The 21,328-nt window shown below is 36.8% G+C and overlaps 4 protein-coding genes across 5 annotated transcripts; 1 reads left to right on the top strand and 3 right to left on the bottom strand.

Annotated features, from left to right (window-relative positions):
* Nucleotides 1–5,029: 5,029 nt before the first annotated feature.
* On the bottom strand, nucleotides 5,030–6,516 carry LOC119078698 (protein trapped in endoderm-1-like). Of its 2 annotated transcripts, XM_037186361.1 has the most exons (5): nucleotides 6,322–6,515; nucleotides 6,123–6,268; nucleotides 5,721–5,821; nucleotides 5,502–5,653; nucleotides 5,031–5,453 (listed from the first exon to the last, which is right to left on the bottom strand). In XM_037186361.1, exons 1-5 carry the CDS (start codon nucleotides 6,386–6,388, stop codon nucleotides 5,086–5,088), a joined length of 834 nt encoding a protein of 277 aa, XP_037042256.1. In that variant the 5' UTR covers nucleotides 6,389–6,515; the 3' UTR covers nucleotides 5,031–5,085. The 2 variants fall into 2 exon arrangements, with proteins under 2 accessions (XP_037042255.1, XP_037042256.1); XM_037186360.1 differs by having other exon boundaries at nucleotides 5,030–5,653; nucleotides 6,322–6,516.
* Nucleotides 6,517–11,786: 5,270 nt separating this feature from the next.
* LOC119078697 (Krueppel homolog 2) lies at nucleotides 11,787–17,206 on the bottom strand. The gene is made up of 6 exons (XM_037186359.1): nucleotides 17,068–17,206; nucleotides 16,908–17,009; nucleotides 12,865–13,016; nucleotides 12,538–12,787; nucleotides 12,336–12,469; nucleotides 11,787–12,265 (listed from the first exon to the last, which is right to left on the bottom strand). Exons 3-6 carry the CDS (start codon nucleotides 13,005–13,007, stop codon nucleotides 12,034–12,036), a joined length of 759 nt encoding a protein of 252 aa, XP_037042254.1. The 5' UTR covers nucleotides 13,008–13,016; nucleotides 16,908–17,009; nucleotides 17,068–17,206; the 3' UTR covers nucleotides 11,787–12,033.
* Nucleotides 17,207–17,686: 480 nt separating this feature from the next.
* On the top strand, nucleotides 17,687–18,942 carry LOC119078696 (prefoldin subunit 1). The gene is made up of 3 exons (XM_037186358.1): nucleotides 17,687–17,882; nucleotides 17,961–18,103; nucleotides 18,670–18,942. The coding sequence occupies exons 1-3, from the start codon at nucleotides 17,844–17,846 to the stop codon at nucleotides 18,869–18,871; spliced, it is 384 nt and encodes a 127-aa protein (XP_037042253.1). The 5' UTR covers nucleotides 17,687–17,843; the 3' UTR covers nucleotides 18,872–18,942.
* Nucleotides 18,897–19,797, bottom strand: LOC119078695 (protein-lysine N-methyltransferase CG9154). The gene is made up of 2 exons (XM_037186357.1): nucleotides 19,518–19,797; nucleotides 18,897–19,455 (listed from the first exon to the last, which is right to left on the bottom strand). Exons 1-2 carry the CDS (start codon nucleotides 19,698–19,700, stop codon nucleotides 18,940–18,942), a joined length of 699 nt encoding a protein of 232 aa, XP_037042252.1. The 5' UTR covers nucleotides 19,701–19,797; the 3' UTR covers nucleotides 18,897–18,939.
* Between the last annotated feature and the right edge of the window lie 1,531 nt (nucleotides 19,798–21,328).

The raw sequence follows: 21,328 nt of genomic DNA, 5'->3' as shown, positions 1-21,328 counted from the left end.
TATAAATAACTATTTCTTCACATTTTTAGGCCTATGTTACTAAAGGTTACAGTAAAGTTAAGTGTTAAGGTGTCCTTACGGTAACTTCGTTTAGGTCTCCGCCTGTTAGAAACGTTAAACATCCTTTGAAGTTCATTCTCTTTAATTTCACCCCACCTTAGCTTCAGCTTTCTAGTGCTATGTTGGGGTTAATGGCACTAGTTACGCCTTGAATTAGTGCTGCCGAATGGTACCAGTCCCGCAATTAGTGCTGATCCGGTCACCTAATTATGATCGCGTATCCACTTCCTTACAAGGGCTCACAGAATTTATACTTTTAGAGAATACAAGGGACGGAAATAATGAGGTACTTCATCAGTGTACATTGCATTTATTTAATTGGTAGATTCACTAAATATTGGAGGTTAATAAGCATCTACTCTACTCCTATATTCGTATGTATATGGGCAATTCCACGTAACTTGCGACATGTTTATTTCACAATTTTTACACTTTGTAAGTTGCTAGAAATATTGGAACTGGTAACAGACTGGTTCAGGGCAATTGACTGTCAACTAACAGGAAATATTGAATATTTCCTGTTAGTTAACAGTCAATTGCTAATATTGTAAGGGAAAGACACGAAGGATGTTGACAAAAAAAAATTTGGCAAAAACTAGGTACTACAAAAATGGCACATTCTTGTCGTAACCCTTCACCTCGCCATTAACTTGTGGTTGTTTAACTTGATTGTTTAACTGAACGTGTCATAAAGGGAATCAAAATGCTTTAAATATCAATCTCATTTGAAGAATTAAATGTAGAAAGGAGATACGTCATATTAGTGAATTATAAGGAAAATGAAATTTCGAATAGGCTTGCGATGTTTGTTTTTTAACAATTAAAACAAAAAAAAAACTTCTATTAACATCGCCAACCTCATGGCTAAATCAGTGAAATTTCACTTTTCTCATAATTCGCTAATGTTTCCTTTCTGATGTTATACGGAAACTTGGGGTCCAGTTTGTAATTTTTAATAAAAATTAGCAAAATTTGAAACAATGGAATTGCCCATTATATAAACTTTAAAATCTCTATTTGTCAGAATTCTCCATATCAATACCAACGAATTGTACTATAAAATCCAATTCATGATCAATATACCTCACTCTTCACCATTCTTCATTTGAATCAGTCCATCCAGTCAGTTCATCTGAACTCTTACTCTCGATCTCGCCATCATCATTTATATAATAAGATAATGCGCGTTCCATGATCCATTCACTTTTTCGTTCGTCACTCTGACTGCATTCCGGAATCGAAATTAATAAATCGTCGTGTGGACCAACTCGTAAATATCCGCCAGTTTTGAGACTTTTCAACCGAAACTGATTGCTGGCGACATTGTCGGTTTCTAATTCCCAATGAAATTTTTCATTTTCATAATATCCATAGAAAGAAGAACTGTATGTTTCCTTCAAAGCAATGTACCAATCGTTATGATGTTCACATTTCTCCAAAGCAATATTTCTGCTCGAACCATCCCCGCTAACGATAAGAAATCCATTTTTACCACCGAGTGTCCACGTAGAATTTTTCTTTCCACACGTAAAAATATTACTTGATCTGTAGTAGCTTGAGTACAAGTATGAGTATGAGCCATAGCACAGATATTCACCACTGTAAGCATTTTTGATGTAAAATTCATTCGTAACGGTCAAGAAATCTCTTAAAATAGAGCCTTCCGGATATACATCAAGTAGTTGCTGGCAAATGTTTGGTTGACTATACATCGAACACCACTTATTTCTTATGTGTGGTAAAGCCATTATTGTGTAATTCAATCGATTATTTCGTTCCAATTCCTCAACGAATTGTATTATAGCGTCTGCAGATAGTGATTTATCTTGGATAATTTTCCACAGCACATGTATGTTAGCCGGATCAGTTGAACAGAATCGTTTAATCAAATACTCCGCGTATATTGTTTGGTTCCCCAAGTAAATGTACGTGCAGACATCGCCGTTCAACTGGTCAAAGGATGGCGAATCCAGAACGTCATTAGTTTTCGATTCGATTTCAGTTAGCAAATTTGGATATTGTGAATTCGAATCAATCGAAACATCGTGACTAACAAAGTGTTGCAATGATAGCCAGTTCGTTGTCTGTTCACTTAGCTTTGGATCGTAAGAAATTTCATGGAACAACGTATTGTATGCAAAAAATCTCATATCCTCGTCGGATGTGTGGTTTATAAAACTTAACAAATTGTTCAATCGACTACATCCACTCAAATATTTAGTGTCCATCGTATATTTCACAACACTTGTGATAATCTGTTCATTGTCAAAATTTAATTTATTTAAATATTCCCAGGTCGAAGAAAACATTTCACTTTGAATTTCTAATGTAACCACTTTTGCTACAGCGTCCATCGTCATGTCCAGTTGCGTATCAGTGATAAATCGTTTCTTTGCCTCGGTAGAATCGTTCGAAACGACTGATAAATCCGATGTCACATCGTAAGGACTCGATGTATGATCATTTTGGTAAGGTGCGTCTGGTGTGCTGTCAATGGAGCTGGTTTCACCATAAGCATCATTGGCTACAGAATGGTCAACCTTTGTTAAGTTTAAAGTGTCGAGAAACTCAAAAAGACTCATCTGGGTAATATTGTATTGCTGAAGATTGTTTTTTTGAAAAAGATTGACTGTGTCGTCTGACGAAATGGTTGTCGTTAAAATTGCTAATATCATGTACAGCAAAAAAATCATTTTTTTTTTATATTTCACTTGCACCACTCAAAGTAAGAATTGGAACTGACTGAGGAAAAATATTCTGATCTAGCAGACACTTCAACTTCTTCGTAATCACAGACTCGTGACCTCTCTTTGTAACCCTCTTCTAAGAAAATATTTTTGGAAGTCATAATCGCACGCTCCTTATCGTTATGTTTTTAACCCAAGACATTACGACCAATTCAAGTATACTTGAATGCAATTGTGTCACATTTGTTTAAATCATTATCCCTATAGTGTCATATTTATGAATGAGAGATCTGGATGATGTCGAGGCGTATTTAATCGAATACTATCGGAAGATATAAAATATTTTCCAACTTCAATTCTGAGAGTCACATATTCCTCTTAGTTCCATAGTGTTTAGTCATTGAGGAGACTATGCTTCATTTTCGATCATCACAACCAGGGGGGCAGATATCTCGAAAAAAGTTTGTCAGTTTTGCCATTAGCACGGTAGTCGGCGATGATGCATCGTCGTGCATTTGTGGTGCCTGACCGAAGTAAATATCTGCGCTTGTTCCTCGCATTTCCCTTCGAAAAATTGAATTGCAAGTCTTGCGTTGGCACTCAAACTTGGGAGTGCCGTCAGGGCCGGAATGGTTAGCCAAAAGCCGTTCGGGCGCTGAAAGATGAATATTTTTAGATTGCCTTTCGTTCATACAAAAACCTTCCATGCATCGTCCGAATGCCCATAGGGCTAGTCCTAGTCTGAGTGCTGTTTGCGTAGGTTGTCCGTTTACACTACAAGAATGGAAAAAGGGAGAGTAGATACCGGTTTTCATTGTTTTTCAATGGTGAGTAAACGGAGTCATATTTGAGTAGTACTCTTCATTTTGAGATTTCCGTACTTGATGACCAAGTACCTAATTGATTATCAATTTTCGCAACTCAATTACCAAAAAAGTTGAAAACAAACGGAACATATTTGGTATCTATCGCTGGGTCGGTCAGTTGGTAGGTCAGATACCATTCACGATTTAAAGTTATTCTGAGAATGCTATCTATATTTTCATGCTGCCGAATTGCGTCGTTTAGATTTGTGGGCTGGTCATAATTCGCATAGGAAATAGAAATGTGGATGTTATGTTTCGGAATGACGTACTTATCAAGTCGAGAGTTTTTGCACGAAAATAGAAGAAGAAAAAAACAGTTGCTCAATATTTAGGAAATTTTAAGCAATTTTTGGATTATTACCATCAAAATTATTGTTTTTTTCATTGATAAGGCTCGCACACGGTGCGGTTGAACAACTTTTTTTCGAAAAGTTCGTAAACATGGGGTTTTCTTGTTAAAAATGATTGGGGTGATCCTAACGATTATTTTTCTCCTAAATTTAAAATGTTTTGCCCGGGCCTTCTCGAGAAAAGTTGATTTATCTTTAAAAAATGAGTCAAAAACTTTTTTTGTTGCAAAATGTTTGTAACTCCCTTAAAACTGCTCGAAGAAAGTGATCCTACTCCTGATCCAAAAGTTTAAACGTCGTGTGTAGGGTACTGTTGTGAAGGTTAGAGTCTCTTTCTCTTGCAAAAGTAATAAGAAACCTAAAAAATTGAATAAACGAGATTTCCTGCTGTAAAACACTTTACCGAGTTCCATTATTTCATAAAAAATTGTTATTTCTCGAGAGGAAATCAGTTCCGGCTCCCTTACTCGAGTCTTTTTATGCCTTGTTTGGTATCAATCGAAAGGTATGGATGTCATCTTTATGAAACAATTGAAAAAAAATAGCTCGGACCTATTAGCTAAAAAAAATACCTGGAAAACCAACATAACCATCGAAATTTCCTTAAAGTTCGTCGAAAACGGGATTCCAATCATATATCAAAGGTTCGAATATGGTGTGTAAGGTACCGTTGTGAAGGTTTGAGTCTCTACTTCTTATAATTTAGCTTATAAAACCAAAAAAATACATTAACAAGCTTTCCTAGTAGAAAACATTTCACAAAGGGCCATTTTTGACTCATTTTTTAAAGATAAATCAACTTTTCTCGAGAAGGCCCGGGCAAAACATTTTAAATTTAGGAGAAAAATAATCGTTAGGATCACCCCAATCATTTTTAACAAGAAAACCCCATGTTTACGAACTTTTCGAAAAAAAAGTTGTTCAGCCGCACCGTGCGCAGTACATGAAGCGCACCGTGCGCAGTACATGAAGAAGCCAATTCAGGAACTCGAATATTCCAATAATTTCAAACAGTTATTACGAAAAGTAAAGCGATTCTATGTTTCAAATTTCAAATCAAATTTATTTCGATCAATGAATGATACTATACGTACTATACTTCGGATAACAAAACGAAAATGTCTATTGCTTATCCCAAAATTTCATATCGGCAAATAATCTGCGGTAAGCAGCTCGATACTTACGATTCGTAGCGGCATAAATAAAGGGATCGATAATAAATATTAAACCGCCACATATTGCTGCAATCACATTCGGCCAAGGATTGTCCAGTGACATGAACCAAAAGTGTTCAATAACCACCGGAACACAGCACACCAAACATGCAACATAAATCGCTAAAGTCATCATCGTCAAATTACGTTCGTTTCTCGATGACGGACCAAGTGTCTTATGCTGCGACATATTTTTGGATTGTTGGCGAACTTTACAGTTAATGCGAGCGTATAAAACGCCAACGATGACGCATGGAATAATACCTCCGACCACATACAAAAAGTCCTCCGATGACCTGCCATCTTTTTCCATCACTTTGCATAACTCTCGGCTTTTCCCTAATGTTCCCCATTTATCAAATAAGGGAAATAATATCAGTACACTCGGCAGGAGCCAGATTATTAATAATTGTGGCAACACGATGGAGTTGCGATAGACGTTCTTATAAAAGCTATTATGAACGATGAGTATGTACCTTGGAATGAGGTTGAATTGAATGTTGAATGCGAGTAAAAAAAAAGCTTACTATTTCTCTCAAATACCTATTTATGGCTATTGCTGCTATGCTATTCATGGTAATGGAGAAATTAGTCATCAGTGCTGATATGTGCAATTTACACAATATTTTGTTCGACATCAGATCCTGCACAAAAACAAACGAACTCACAAACGATATTAGCATAGCACTGCTCCTAGCATTAGCACTCGTATGTCAGACGTCAAATTTTGATACGTATGTAGGTGTGTGTAGTTGCATGTATTGTGTGTTTTAACTCACACCAAGAACACATGACTCTTGTCCTAAAGAACGGAATGGAAATCATATTCTGATACCATTAGCCGCCAAATATTGACTACGACAATGGTAGTGCTATTGCTATAGTCAACCAGTGTTATTAACGAGTGCATCGTTAAAATGGATTTCTTTCGAACCTTTAACTTACTTCATTCATGTATGCAGCAGCCATCAAAGGCATGACAACTAGAGAAAAGATCCAATCCGATATGCACAGCGAAAGAATGAAAGCCGTCGTTGAGTGTTGTCGTATTTTTCGATCACGCAGCAACGCTATGGTCGTTATCGAATTGCCTAATTAAAATTTCAAAACAGAATTAAAAAACCAACTGTTCAACTATTCAAACCCGCAATTCCGATAATCGAATAGACGACGAAAAATATTGCTCCGCACACACTTGCTGCCGAGGACATCTTCTGGTGTTCACCAGACTAAGAATGATTAACAAATAATAAAAAGTTGGACTCAAATTTCATAAATCACAAATTATACTGATTGGACTCTGATTCTTAGAGGTGTGCAGACTGCCTGAAATCACCGGCCCGGACGACTTGGGCATTGAGTTTTGAAAATTCAATTGGGTCGGCTCTATTGATTTTCAACGAATGCAAGACAGGCAAGACATTTTTAATGAAGTTTGTTCGGAAATTAAACTCAGATTCTATCGGGCCAGGTCCACTCAATACTACTGACTGTTTGTATGCCATCCCTCTTCGAAATGACTCAAGCGAGGGGTGACGCACTTCCATTTAATCCATTTAATCCATTAAATCCATTAAATCCATTTAATCCATTTAATCCAAAAAAAAAATTTTAGTTTTACCGAAATAATTAGGCTACCCACCTGAAAAATTTGTAAACTAATTGCGAAAAATAGATTTGCACGATCCCCAGCTCGTTTAAGTACTCGTGAGGTATAGGAATTTTTTTTTGTTAAAAATGGTATTAAATTTATTTAATCCATTTAATCCATTTAATCCACTTTACATCAAAAACTACTAAAAGTGGATTTTTTCGCTTTTTAACATTGTAGTATGAGTTGTAGTAAGTGGTTCGATCAAAATCAACAATTTTTGAGACTTTTACAGTATTTGGTAAAATGAAGTTTTTTCCTATTTAATCCATTTAATCCAATTTTTATTCCATTTAATCCATTAAATCCATTTAATCCATTTAATCCATTAAATCCATTTAATACCATTTAATCCATTTAATCCATTTAATCCATTTAATCTAGAAGTGAGTTACCCCTCGGACTCAAGCATTTGTTGGCTGATTAAAATTTACTCCCTCCGTTTGTTTTCTAAAGACGGCAGATAATAAGTTTGTGATAAAATGTAACATTCTACAGTGATGCATTAACAACAATTTCTTCAAATAATTTTACACATTATATCGAAAGTTTGCGATTCTGCGAAACGATCCAGAGATTACTTTCGTCGGACTTTGTTCTGTACTGTTTCAAATAAAAACCGCTTGCCAAGCGTCGCTGAAGTCAAATCAATTTTGTAAATTGGATCCATACTGACACTTCAAGGCATAAAAATTAAAATTGTGTAGTCGAGATAAAGGCGAACTGAGTTGCCTCCTAGAATAGTCGACGTTTACGAAGCAATTTTCTATCTGCTGTTACTTCACTGGGGGTTCACAGCATTTCCAATCTTTAAAATCAGTTCAAATTTTCCTGGGGTGTAGGCTCTCTACTGGTTATTGACCATAATATATTAGTAGGGTATGGATTGTGACGAACGGTGACACTGGTCCAGCAATAACGCCGCGCTTGAGGCGAAAAAAACAGTAACTTTCATCAGTCATACCGAAAAAGCTTTTTATTTCAAAGATGGTTAAGATACGCTCAAAGCAATTAAATTAGAGAGACTAATGTGATCGCGCTTACAGCCGATAAGAAGTCGCGATTTCAATGTTAAATTTGTGTTAGTTATCGTAAGTCGCTTGTTTTGACCGTGCGCTCCATTTCGAGTTTTAACTTTATCCGTTTTTTACAGACTTTGGATAAGAATTTTGAGAAGTAACTTAATCGTATCAACATTGAAGATTTATGATCGATTATAATCAAGTAAGGAATCATTTGAATTTCGATTTAAACTTAGACTTTGAATTACATTTTTGTCATGGTGTCCAATCGAGCCACGTGAACTCATAGATTGAACGTAATCTTCTATTTCTTTAGAGGAATGAGAGGAATCTACATATGGCTAAATTGTTGCCTACATTCATGGGTAAAACTATTATTATTTTGATGATAATTTTGGACTCGCATCCTTTTTGGAAAAAGTACGACCATCGTTTAGTGTTAAAATGTGTTAGTTTTCAGTAAAAATGTAAATGTTTGTGGTGATGCAACCTCAGTCCGAGAAAACTCAATATTTTACGAAAATTTTCACACAAACGTTTAAATTTTTGCTGAAAACTAACACATTTTAACACCAAACGATGCGACTTTTTCCAAAAAGGATGAGAGCCATGTGCCTATTCCTCTTAAAGGATCTAGAGAAAATAAATGTGAAAGGTTAACTGAATCTGTTATCGGTTTAACGAAGAATGCGAGAAGTAAGTTTATGAGTTTACCTGTGAGGTTATGACGACACTAATATAACTTAATTTAAGATTTTGTAGTCTCCTTCTCCTTTGACTCCTCCGACACATCAATGAATATAAGAATTTGAATAAAAACCATGAGTTGAGTACTTAATTGAATCTGACAGAAACCAGACGTTCCCAACGACCCATTCGTTAAAGACGTATCTACTTTATCCATGGCAAATCGGATAACATAAAACCCACAATCTCGTAGAAAGCAGAACCTACCTTTGAAAAAAACAAAATATTTTCTTTGTTTTCTCGAAATTTCTTAAAAATTTTCCAAAATTTCTCGAGAAGCATTTTCAAGAAAATTAGTTGCGAGCTCTGGAGAAAGGTAGATACTATTTGCTGCAAACAAAATTTCGTAACAGATACTTGTTGTGAGGCTGGTATGGAAAGTGTGGTATCGTTGTAAAGCTTAGACTGCAGGCTGATCAGGCATTATTGTTTTGTTGCAGACAGGGTCAACCTGTGTATTACAGATGAGTCCAAGTTTCGCCGAGGATGGTGAAAATAAAGTTTTTCAAATATTGTACAATTCACACAAATTTTGTTAAAAAAAACGTTCTCGGAGTTTAATAGGGCATGGAATCCTCTACCAATATCGCCATTCAAAGAGTTTCAAACTTTCTTCGTCTTGGACATATCACCATTCAAAGATGTCGAATTTTCGACTTTAGCTGGCTGTAGCTACGAGGTCAAGTCAAGTTGTCGAGGGAAGCCATTTCAATACGAATAAGCTTAGAATTAGTCCCTCTATCCGTTGCGATAACAATCTGTATTCAAATTGACTCGTCGGCCCCGCACGGCCATGAGTGCCGGTTCTCTGAAACGGCTGGATGGATCCGCGAACTGAATGTGGTTCCGTATAGTACTTGAGTCCCTCAATAAGAACATGAAAAACAAAACAGAGTTGGTGTCACGCTTCTATTTAAGTTTTGTTCAACCCAACCGTGATGCCACACCTAAATTGTTGGGCCAATTTGCCTGTGATGTAGCAAATAGTCACTTCGCCGCAGAAAGGGAATTCAAGGCAAAATATGAACGACTTTGTTACACATTTCAGTGAGCAATGAAAATATATTTCAACTAAAAATACTGACAAATCAATAAGTTTTTTACATCCAAAATTGTGTATCGGGTGTGTCTGTGTCTCAATAGATGATAAAAAAAAACGTTTTGTTGCATTTTCTTTTAATCGAAATTTCAATTGATCAATTAACATGATTTACTGAACAACACAAGTGCTTCACTTTTTGTAATTTTTTGGCTTGTTATATCTTTCGTTAAATTAAATATTAAAAAATAATTGAAAAAAACACAAGAACTAAACCCCATTCAAAGTGAAAACGTTTACCATTCATTTTAATATAAAAAATCTACACTTTCCAAATCTAAATTTTCTTCTTCTTTTTTAATTATACAAAAAAAATCACCTTAAATACCGCAGTTTTTAATTAAATACCAAATTAGCTAAATGTATTATAAAATTCAATTAAACTTTACAATTGTGTTCTGTGTGAATTGCAAAACAATTACAGAATGCAATATATGTTTGCGCATGTTTCGATGAGTTTTAATTAGTTTATAAGACGTTGTCATTGCTATTAGATTTCATTTACGTGTCTGATAACAATAAAGTGTAGAGATGAGTACCACAGTTCATGAAAAACACCCGAATCAAATACCTTGGTAAGGCCTACAAACGGTAATCGTATCGCCATGCAATAATTAAATCTATGACTTCATTTGTTTTAAGTATTGCCAAGTATAGGGTATATTTTAAGTAGATATATAGGGTATAGGGTATATTTTCGAAAAATCAAATCTAGTCCTTCATTAGTTGTTCATTTGACTTTATAAGTGAACCAAATGCCAGAGTTTATCGCTTATTTTTGGTCATCGTTGTCGACATCAGATGACAAGGGTAATAGTAACATAAGACTGTGTCATCTGTGTTTTAAAAATGATCGCGACAATTCGTTCGAAGTAAATGAAGCTCAAATTTTCCATAAACTTTTGACATAAAGGCTTACTTAAATGAATTGGAATGAAAGCATATCCAACGCATAAATGAGAGATGACGCAATGCAATTGTACGTTTTCTAGCAGACCGCATTTAACTTGATGTAGATTAACCATTTATAGACGGCAGACATATCATCAGCACAGTTGTACTAAAGAGCCTGTTACTTCTTTTGTAACCCGATTTCGAGACATTGATGGGAAATCTTTTACATGCCACATGCGTCATGTTGCGAAACCATAGGAAAGATCCAGCAACTACTTTAGGTATATTCAATGATATTAGTACGTTCAAACAATACAAGAAGCGAAAACGACGTTTTCCGATGTAAGTGATCTAGTAAGTGGGAATTAACTCTCTCAGAGCGAGTATCTCTCTTCACCCTCTCTCTTTAACAAACAAAGAGAGTTCTGTCTGTAGTATAGCGTCCAAATTTCTGAAAGAATAGGCACTCACAACACAAAGGCGGAAATTTGAAGCGTTGAGTGGTTATTTTCCATGTGTTGAATTGTTGGTTAGACAAAACGCTCTGTTGGAAGCAGGACCTACTTTTTGGAAACTAATTTCTTGAATTTCTCGAAATTTCTCGAATTTTCTCGAATTTCTTAAAATTTCTCGAATTCGAGAAATTCGAAAAACTTCAAGAAACTCGAGAAATTAGTTTCTTGAAATTTCTTGAATTTCTCGAAGTTTCTCGAGTTTCTTGAATTTTCTGGAATTTCTTGAAATTTCTTTAATTCGAGAAAATCAAGAAACTTTGAGAAATTCAAGAAATATTTCTCGAAGTTTCTTGAATTTCTCAAAGTTTCTTGATTTTCTCGATTTTTTCTAAAAGTTTCTAAAAAGTAGGCCCTGGTTGGAAGTCAAGCCACTAGTTTACTTTTATTCATTCAGAACCAAGCACAAAAGATCATTCTGTCCAAAAGCAGGACCGGTCTGGCCATATGGGCGATTCGTGGTGCGCGCTTTGAGTCTAGACGACCCAAAGACATTAGAACCGAATATTGAAGTTAAATTAACGCTGTAAGCTGCTCTCTTGTTGGAGTCGCCTTTGGGTAGCCAGTGTGACCTCAGGTGATCGCTTATCTTTGCCGTTAATTGAACTGATAGTGGGTTAAAGTTTAAGGCATTTTTCACGAACTGTTTGAGTTGTAGCGTCGGTAGAAAATGAAAAAAAAGTCTTTGAACATTGAATCGGATTGGTCTTTTGTTTCATTCGTCCAATGATGAATTATGATTATATGCTTTGTATAATACCCAAACGAGTGGACAGTTTCTTTGTTTGTTTAAAAAAAAAAAATCCTACAAAATTACAGAGCTTACCAAGAAAGATTGGTAAATGTTACATCAAGTTAACGTAAAGTGTAAACAAGAAATAAGAGAAGGGAAAAACACTCACGCGCACACACACAGAAATTCGATATTAAATTATTGCTGTGGTGGTGCTGCTTGCATTGGCGGTGCCAATCTTGATATGAATGCTACGCTGCTGTGTACCACTTTATTGATTATTGGTGGCACCCTTGGATTGTTGGCAGCCGCTTCCGTTGCCAATCGCAGTTCATAGAACATATTCCGTGTGTATGGGTTGCGACGCGACGAATAACGCAACACCAAGAAGTGATAGTAAACGAATGGTGTCATTAGACCAGCTCGACCCCTGCGAATGTGACACCCGGTGGCAATTAGAATATGACGATGGTCGCCGAAATAATTTTTTTTTTACTCACCAGAAAACGAAGATGATGCAAATTGGCATCAAGAAGATTTCCGAGAATGATACCAATCTCAATATGTTTCTGGTCTGTAGTTCGACGATTGAAATAAGTAGTCTAGCACCCCACCATGAATTTTGGCCTATTGTCTGTAAAGAGAAAAGGGGAAAATCTCAATGAAAATTGGCTTGAATGGATCGTCAGAGTCCACACTCACATCAAGTAGCGTTAGCGAATAACTAGCCGAATGTAAAACGGCAAATAGTACGACCGGCGTCAAAATAACTATCAGCGGCGAGACGTACAGGAATATTAGCGAGAAAAATAAGTAGTGACACGAATCCTCCACCAACAACAGCGATAAGAACTCTCGTGTGAATTTAATTGGCGGCAAACGTTGATGTAATCTAAATGCACTTGTTGCCGCATTCGCCATCAACACCTTGTTGTAGGCTGTTTGCGCACTTCTGCAAATTTTTGTTTTGATGATGGAATCAGTATAGCGACTATAGAGTTCAATGGCACAATCGGTTCATCGTCTTACCCGAATATCGGAAAAATGTATCCTATTGCGAACACAATAGTCAGTATCCTCGATGCCCACAGAGCTGTATCGAGTCGATTGTTCATGACATGATCTTTAAGGGCTGCAAAGCCACGGTTTTCCGGTGCGTTTTCTTCAGGCATTTTGGTATACTGAAAAGAGAAGTTGAACAAAAATCATTTTCGTTTAAAATTCGTCACGTCCATCGAGAAGTGAGAAAAAGATGTTGAAAACAATTCAGAGTAATTCTAGTCTCACGGCGACTCTGAAATTGGTAATTCAATGCGTTTCAGCTGTTTTTCATACAAACAAAAATGAGCTTGTGCCTGTTTATATGGCTGAAATAGTAAAATCGTATAAAGCCATATAAGAATTTGTGTTTGTATGAGGAGACCAACTGATAGTTTCGTCACTTGAAAAGCACTCAAGGGAGTAACAATCGGAGTAGTTATTTGTGTACTTGGTTTGGACGATGTATTTTCGCGAGTTGCAGCCCGAACGGAAAAAATCGAGAGAAAATTTCCAAAATTGACCTCGATTTTGGCCCCAAGGCCAAACGTCAACCACAGAACCGTAACCAAAAAAGGTATTGTTGACGAAATGTTCGTAAAAGCGTTAAGGTTATGGCTCCGTGGATGATGCCGTTCGTTGTCTGCTGACCAAAAGTCGTTTTTACCGTACGATGGAACAAATCTATAGAAATGATTTGTAAGCGATTGTCAATGCTAGTCCTGAAAATGGTTGTAAGGACTGTTAAAAGTCGTGGGTCACTCGGAATTTATATTTCGGCGGTCAATTAAATCAGGGTTGATAACTGTTGAGGAGGACCAACTTTTCATACAAAATATTTCACGTCCGATGATGAGGTGAAATTTTTAAATGAAAAGGGGGTGTCTCCCACCAATTTTTATTGGCTCCGAAATGTGTCCGACGAAATGTGGTCCCAACATCAGTTTGTATAAGATACACATTTCGTATACTTTTACACCAATACATGTTGACGCTGACGTTACTTCACTTTTGATAGTTCAATTTGCCCTCTTAATTAAGAGGGCAGACACACATTTCGTATTTCAGTTGGGACCACGTATTTTACGTAATTTTGTTCCAAACTTCCTCTCTAGATATAATTACTCTTAGAGTCGATAACCCTGACTTTGATATGATGAAGAAATCATATGCACATCAGAAAATCGTTTAGAATTTTACAAATGAAGACGGACTCTTAAAATGTACGTGGAATTATGTCTCACCAACTAAGTGGCGGCCAAACAGGAACACTAATTTCGAGGTACAATAAAATGCCAATCGGTGCGTAATAAGACACGAAACTTCTTTTTTTACTTGACAGTAAGGCACAGACACTACTATGGAGGTTTGATGAAGAGCTAGGAAAACAGCCCGGCAAGTTGAAGGTTGTGAGTTCGTGTCTCACCTGTGCACATAAATTTTTTATTTCAAATCCAATTCGATTCTAGTATTTCTAAGCTGAAAATTAATGGGATTCGTCGCGGAATTTAGCGTTTCTCTAGAAAAGCTAGGAAAACAGTTACACAGTTTCCACAAGCAATTGGTTGAAATAAACGAGCAAACAAACTGGGAGAAGTTAAGGATATCTGTCACCGGCTGGGCTGAGACAATCGATCTCGTTTTGAATTTTTGGGATAATGTGACTTTTAGAGCGAAAACATGTTAGCAATTTTTCGTTGCTAAGATCGACCAATCATGCTGGGTTTTCAATTGTTTATTATGTTTTTTTGCAACTGCGCTGCGAAAACTGAACTTTTTCATGCGTGATTTGGGTGGCGATCGAAGGGTCTTTTTTTTCTTTAGTTGTCTATGTTTTACTTTGCACCACTAGTTGTGAAATGGATTTACTTTTCACCACTCCTTCTGAATGTCTGAACCATTACCCGTAAATAAAAATTCTGCCTTGACCAAATTTCGAACCACCGACACCAAAACCCAATGCTTATCGAGCAACACCTCTAACCATTTGGCTATAGATCTCTTCGTTTGGTGAAACTGATGACGGAAACGTGAGGAATGGTGGGAAAAAGTGTGCAAACTAATTGAAACCAACTTCACAATTTCACATAGTAATGAATAAGTGAGTGCGTCCAATTCTTTGAAATGAATGTAAATGAACTAAATACCAAGGCTGTATACTTTGGGGAGGTCACGCAGACCGCCATTTTATTAGATACGCGGGAACACACCACTTCTGATGACTTTACATATACAAAAAATTCACCACATCATCAAGACGACGAGAATCATCAGAGTAGGTGAATTTTTGTATGAAATCGGCCATTTTATCATCAACTGTGGTGTGTAACCCGCGTATCTGAATCTGCGTGACCTCCCCAAAGTATACAGCCTTGCTAAATACGGGGAATTCCCTTAGAAGCAAAGTTGGTTGTCATTAGTTTGCACACAAAACCGAACCGTCGATCGTCACGCCAGCGGTCATTTTAGTGATCTATTGAGATATATAATCGCAGTGAACCAATTTTTGAAGCGTAAATGCAGTCTACTCGATCGTTCATACAATATTTCGTTGATACAGTAGAATGTATGTTAAAGAGTTATGTTTTACTTTTCAATGGTTCATTTTTCGCATCTTGTTGCAGAAAACGTTGTATGCAACATGTTGCGAGAAGTGGTAGTTTTTGTCACACGATGCGATCACATCACAGTGACAAAAACTACCACTTTTCGCAACTAGTTGCATAAATAACTAATTTATGCTTGTTTATTATAAACAGGGCTATACAATGGATAAAGCAACATAATTGTCAATCTTAGCAACACAGAATTCTTCGTGTTTTTGGTGGCTATTCAAAAAAATAATTTTATGAGGTGTGAATAACAAACAGCACACAACATGTAAATGAGAAATTTGCAAAATCAACGAAATGGATTACAGTTACAAAAATGTCGTTTTATGATCGCGGTACTGTTACCTTTCGCAAGTGATTTTTTTCGGAATACTAAACTCTTTGTTTCGGCCAAGCTAAAAAAATGACCAGAAACAAGGCACTCAAAAATCTGTCGTTTTTGATAAAAATTATTTCAGTCAGTGCAGCTATTAAATTCGATAAAAGTGATTATGCATGGCTGCACACAAAAAACCCCAATTCATAAAAAATTCCGAGATAACAAATCAAAGAACTTAAGATAGCCAGCTGACCCCGGGTATCACCACCAAATTAACAAAGCCATGACGTGTATTTTTACACAAACACGTTTAATGTCTTTGTCAATGTCTTTTATATAATCGACCTGAATCACACTTCGTTTATTCCATGAAAACAGAAGCGCATTAAGAAAGACGGTCACTTTCGATTCAAGCAGAGATAGTAAGTACAATACAAATACCGTCGTGCAAAACAGCGAAAATGACGTACGTACGTATGTTGTAGAGATTTCCAACCTGTTTGATTTACGACATGGGCAGCTAATTTTTTAATTTGTTAAGACAACAACAAAACGATTTTCTTTTTACAATTAAATTCAGTTTTTTTTATACTAGTCGGTAGTTCTAAGGTTCGTTTCGTTTATGTACCTCAATTTATGTTATTTCAGCAAAACACCTATATCAACAGTTGAGTGGTTAGAGTAATTTTTAATAGTAGCAGAATTAACTGTTTACACACACAGCAATGATATCCACTACTATAATTATCAAATCGGTTACTGAATCTGAACTAATTACTTCTAACCGATCGATTCTTTTACTTCAAAAGTTGCTAACACACCTTTTGCTATAGGAGCCCAGATCAGTGATGGCTTATCGCAATTTTTTCGTCGATAAACAGATAACAAGAAAAACCATTATTGCCAGAAAATTCCGAGTCATTTTTGAGCGGACTAAATTATTCAAATGGTCAAAATGGTCAAATCGCAATTAAAAACTAATTAAGTGAATCGTGAATGCATGACTAAAATCAATAAGTGGGTAAAAGAGTGTCGAAATTTCTGAGTAATGCAAGTACAGTGAAATTAAAGTAATAAAAATGAAAATCACGCAAATTACTTACATGGAAATGTTGATAAAATTTTGATTCACTATTTCGACCGTTTATGAAGGCGCATCAAGCAACAAATTACGATTTTTCGCCCGAATCAATTGTATACCAATGCTGCAGATATGAAGTAATTATTAGACCTTCATCGGAAGTTTCACTTAATTTCATTTACCTTTACGTGGTCTTTATCAAAGCTATTTCGTGCTCTACAAAATAAAATCGCATGTAATCATGACATAAGCCGCAGGTCGGCCAACTTTATCGCGTTGGTAGCGAAACCAGCGAAACAAAATGTTAGTCGGTTCAAGGCGTTTAAGGCGATAGCGTAAAACATCGAAATACATGAAAGCCATTCAGTACTATTATTGAACCTACGCAGATGAAATAGAGAAATCGGAGGACGTAAAGCCTGAAGCTTAATTCGGACTTCTGAATTTACTCCATTTGCTCGCTGTCGAAAAAGCAATGCTCTCTCTCCCTCTCTCAATCTCTCTCTCTATCTCTCTTTATCTCTCTCTCTATCTCTCTCTCTATCTCTCTCTCTTTCCATTGTAGAGCAAACATAGATACAGCTCTTTCCATTGCTGTACAGTAAACGGAGTAAACCCTAGCACAGATTTTTCATTATCTTGCATTAGTAATCCAAAGTTTCTTTTAACAAGCCCTTGCACCCAATTTTTATTTTGTTTCCCGCCATCGAATGCGTTTAATGTATTTGCATTGAAAAGTTCGTTTGTCATAGAAACAAATGCTCGGACAAACTTATGATGTGCGAAAGGCACTTTTGCGAAAAACACGAGACTAAACATCGCATGAACGGACTGTCAGAAATTATTGAACGAAAAAGAAATAGGAAAAAATACAACTCCCACATTCTGAACCTAATTCGGCCGAATTGTGACTGGACATTGAATTCTGGTGCTCTAATTACAACCAAAAACTATAATCATGACTCAAATATCACCAGTTGATTTGGAGCTGAAACGAGTATGTGTGTTTGCTCACTGAGTGATAGAATCGGTAAAATTTGGATGTGCACACTACACAAACCTTGTCCATTTTTAGGCATTTACCGAGATGCAGGTCAACAAAATTGAAACAACAAAGAAACTCAAAATGCTCGATTTACAAATGGATGTGTTGAAAACGTCCAAGAAGAAATACGCTATCACCTCCACGGAAGTCACAGAATTGACTCCAGATGCCAGGTGTGTATATTCGGGGTCGTTTTAGTTAGGTTTGAGTTGAATGAGCCTGGTAGACTAATTTAACTTTGATCATTTCGAGTAAATTTTTTAAAACGGCTGGTTAACGCCTCGTACAAGACGGCCCGGATGAATGAACCTATTAGAGGTATCATGAGTAATTATTGCCTGAAAAATAACGAAAAATCCATTATCCATTCAATGTGAAATAGCGCCGAATAAACCGACCATTGAAGGCCCTATGGGAATTCCTGTGATGGCCGATGGATATGTTGCATAAATGAAGGGCAATGAAAGGCTTTCTACAAAGTCTCATCATACACCACCCGAAGGGCTTTTTCAAGCCAGTCGGCCCTGCCGGCGATAGTAGACCTTTTTTGCAGGAAGTCCTGTCTTCCTCCAAGATTTGTTTTGCTTCTTCCCAACAATCTAGACCCGAACCCGAGACGTTCCTTTGCAGTCTGTACTGGTTTGAACGAAACTCCTTTTCTACAGTAGAGCCCGAAACCTTTCCTAGCTGTCAACTACAGCCTCAAGAACCGCAAACCAATTTTTTAATTTTTTTCCAGCGTCTTCTCATCCGTTGGTCGAATGTTCGTGCTGTCTACAGTTCCAGACATATGCCAAGAACTGAAAACTAAAGAGGAGAAATGTGAGAGCCTGGTCTCGCAGCTCGATGAAAAGAAATTGTTTCTGATCAAATGTTTGAAGGAGCAGGAGGACAATTTGCGCGAATTAGTTCAACAGCGGAAGGAGGCCGACCCAAAGTAGTCTCGAATCAAAAATCACAAATTTCTTTTGTACGTTCGCATTCGAATTAATAAATTTTATTTTCACCATCACGGTATCAAGGTATCCATTTGGAAATTAGCATAAGACGCAAACATATTGCCCAGATTCCGTTCATGTTCCGGCTGGAAAAGGCATTTCTTTAGCCCCAAATATTTGCTAGCCCATTCCTCGACCACCTCACCGGAACATAAAATCAGTTTCGCCGTTGGTTTACTGATCAATTTAACCGTCTGCGCCAATTTGCTGATGCATTCCTCACTCAGAAAAGGTGGATCCATCAGAACAATATCAAATTGCTGATGATACTCGCTCATGTACTCTGGATTATCCGTTACGCTTTTGTAGTCGTAGAACACAAAATCCTGGCCATAACAACTAAATCGCCGATCAAATTCGAACAGTCGAACTATGATGGCATCATCAAGTTTCCGGATCGAATCGTAGAGTGACGGACAGGAGAGTAGAGCAATTTTCGTTTGGCTATCCGAATTGTTGATGAGTTTCTTGCACACCGCTGACAAGGTTTGTTTCGTCGCATCGTTGTACCAAAATTGACTCAATTGCTGGAAGAGAACAGAACGACTGGTTATCACTAAAATAAATTCTCAGTCAAACCGAAACCAACCCAATCTTCTTCAAACGCACTGAAACGAATTCCATCAACTTTGTCCGCTGTTCCACCGTTCAGTAACAGAGATTCCTGTTTTTCTCGCTCGGCCTTTTCAGCCAGAAACTCTTGCAGAAAGGCTAGAGTGTCTGGTGGAAGAACTATGTCGTCATCCTCCTGGGTTACGTCTAACTTCAACATAACAATTTTGTATATAACCGGGCGGTCAGACTTTTTGCAATGAATAAATCAGCGGAAAAATGTTCCAGCATGTTTACATCGCATACATAGAAAGAAGTTCGGAAAGTATGGATAGCCATTGTCAATCATGTGCGCTGCTATGAGGCGCTGTGTATTTCCGAAAATATGAATGATGAAAGGGAAACCAATGGCTTATATTCATTGAGGGCAACCAGGACGAAACTGTGTTTTTTGAATAACTTTGAATCTTTCAGAACCTTGAAATCAATGGCGTGAAGTATGTGCAATCATTAATAGTACATTACTATACCAGTGAAGCCCGAGGTACTTTTACTCATCGTGATACGAGATATCAAATTATTTCACGTGTAAAGTATGACGTTTTACTTTACGAGCGAGGGAAATTGTCTTCACTAGTGAGGGAAAGGCCACATTACCTCACTAGTAAAGTAAATATTTTTATCACATACGCGCGGTGTTCAGATGTCAAAATTACTTAACTAGAAGAATAATTCAAAAATTACACTTCAGGTCTATGTTGTTGCCTCGTTTTCGCTTATATGATAAAATAGAGTACACACTTGTCACTATCAGTCTCGGCAAGCCTCGACTTCTTCGTGACAAGTGTGTAATATCTATTACAGGTTCTGCAAGCGATGCAATGTTATGTTGATCCCGACCGTTGTTTGGTTTTGTTACCTGTACGTTATATTACCTCTATGATCACGACTTATCAGAGTCTTGGATCATTTTTTCTAAGCTCAACATAATCTTAGATTGTATTTGAAGCTAATAACATTCACACGACAACATATGATCAGGAAGCTCTACAGTTCGCTGCGGTTGATAGGACGTAACAATGAGAAGTGTCTTAACAGAGCCAGCTGTAATGCTCTTCCCTTACACGAATTAATATGATACTCTCCCAAACTATCAATGTTATGAATTAGACTTTTGGAACACATTTTCGCAATTGTTGATTTACTGATGCTTGACGAGTTTTGGAAGATTACTTTTTAGTATGATTTCAAATGACCATCAATGCTAAAGTGAGTGTACAGTGAATAAAAATGTCTCTTGAACTCAAGAACGTACAACTTATACTCAATAAATGATAACAAATAACGTTTCCATTTTTCAGCTTAAATTCCAAGATATAAAGCTCAGGTCTGGTTTTAACAAAAAGGATCTGACCTGAACCTAAAATTTTCATACAAATTCCTCAGCGATACAAGACTTCACATAATTTTCATTCAAACTTTTCAGACAGAGAAATGACCAAGGCTGTAAACTTTGGGGAGGTCACGCAGATATAGATAAGCGGGTGACCCACACAAAATTTGTCATTTTCGTAGAAGATGGATTCTCAAATTTGACAATTTCCAACAGTCTATAACCGCTATAGCCTTGCAAATTACTACATCAAGTTTGTAGAGACAATCAATGAATATAAACCACCAAAGTATGGTCTAACCAAGGCTCTGAAAGAACAGTTTAAGACAACCCTGAAGGCGGTGGCACACAAATTTCATCAAGGGCTGTGAAGTTTATATGAAAAATGCATCTTAACAAAAACAAAATTCTGAATTTTCCAAAAAAAAAATTATCTTTAAGTTGATTTCTCAAAT

The sequence above is a fragment of the Bradysia coprophila genome, unplaced genomic scaffold, assembly GCF_014529535.1.
Source record: "Bradysia coprophila strain Holo2 unplaced genomic scaffold, BU_Bcop_v1 contig_297, whole genome shotgun sequence".
Classification (NCBI taxonomy): domain Eukaryota; kingdom Metazoa; phylum Arthropoda; class Insecta; order Diptera; family Sciaridae; genus Bradysia; species Bradysia coprophila.
The sequence above is the reverse complement of the archived record's forward strand: the minus strand, read 5'-3'. Positions and strand labels throughout refer to the sequence as shown.

Bases quoted from the DNA above. Each gene is read 5' to 3' on its own strand.
- LOC119078697 (XM_037186359.1), bottom strand. From the start codon at position 13,007: ATGCCTGAAGAAAACGCACCGGAAAACCGTGGCTTTGCAGCCCTTAAA. The intron at 12,788-12,864 runs GTAAGACGATGA...AAAAATTTGCAG, and splicing joins TACATTTTTCCGATATTCGG to AAGTGCGCAAACAGCCTACA. The intron at 12,470-12,537 runs GTGAGTGTGGAC...TTCTCTTTACAG, and splicing joins ATTCGCTAACGCTACTTGAT to ACAATAGGCCAAAATTCATG.
- LOC119078696 (XM_037186358.1), top strand. From the start codon at position 17,844: ATGACTCAAATATCACCAGTTGATTTGGAGCTGAAACGA. The intron at 17,883-17,960 runs GTATGTGTGTTT...GTCCATTTTTAG, and splicing joins TTGATTTGGAGCTGAAACGA to GCATTTACCGAGATGCAGGT. The intron at 18,104-18,669 runs GTGTGTATATTC...ATTTTTTTCCAG, and splicing joins GAATTGACTCCAGATGCCAG to CGTCTTCTCATCCGTTGGTC.
- LOC119078695 (XM_037186357.1), bottom strand. From the start codon at position 19,700: ATGTTGAAGTTAGACGTAACCCAGGAGGATGACGACATAGTTCTTCCA. The intron at 19,456-19,517 runs GTTGGTTTCGGT...GTTCTCTTCCAG, and splicing joins GTGCGTTTGAAGAAGATTGG to CAATTGAGTCAATTTTGGTA.
- LOC119078698 (XM_037186360.1), bottom strand. From the start codon at position 6,388: ATGTCCTCGGCAGCAAGTGTGTGCGGAGCAATATTTTTCGTCGTCTAT. The intron at 6,269-6,321 runs GTTTGAATAGTT...AATTTTAATTAG, and splicing joins TTCGATTATCGGAATTGCGG to GCAATTCGATAACGACCATA. The intron at 5,822-6,122 runs GTAAGTTAAAGG...GTTTTTGTGCAG, and splicing joins CTGCTGCATACATGAATGAA to GATCTGATGTCGAACAAAAT.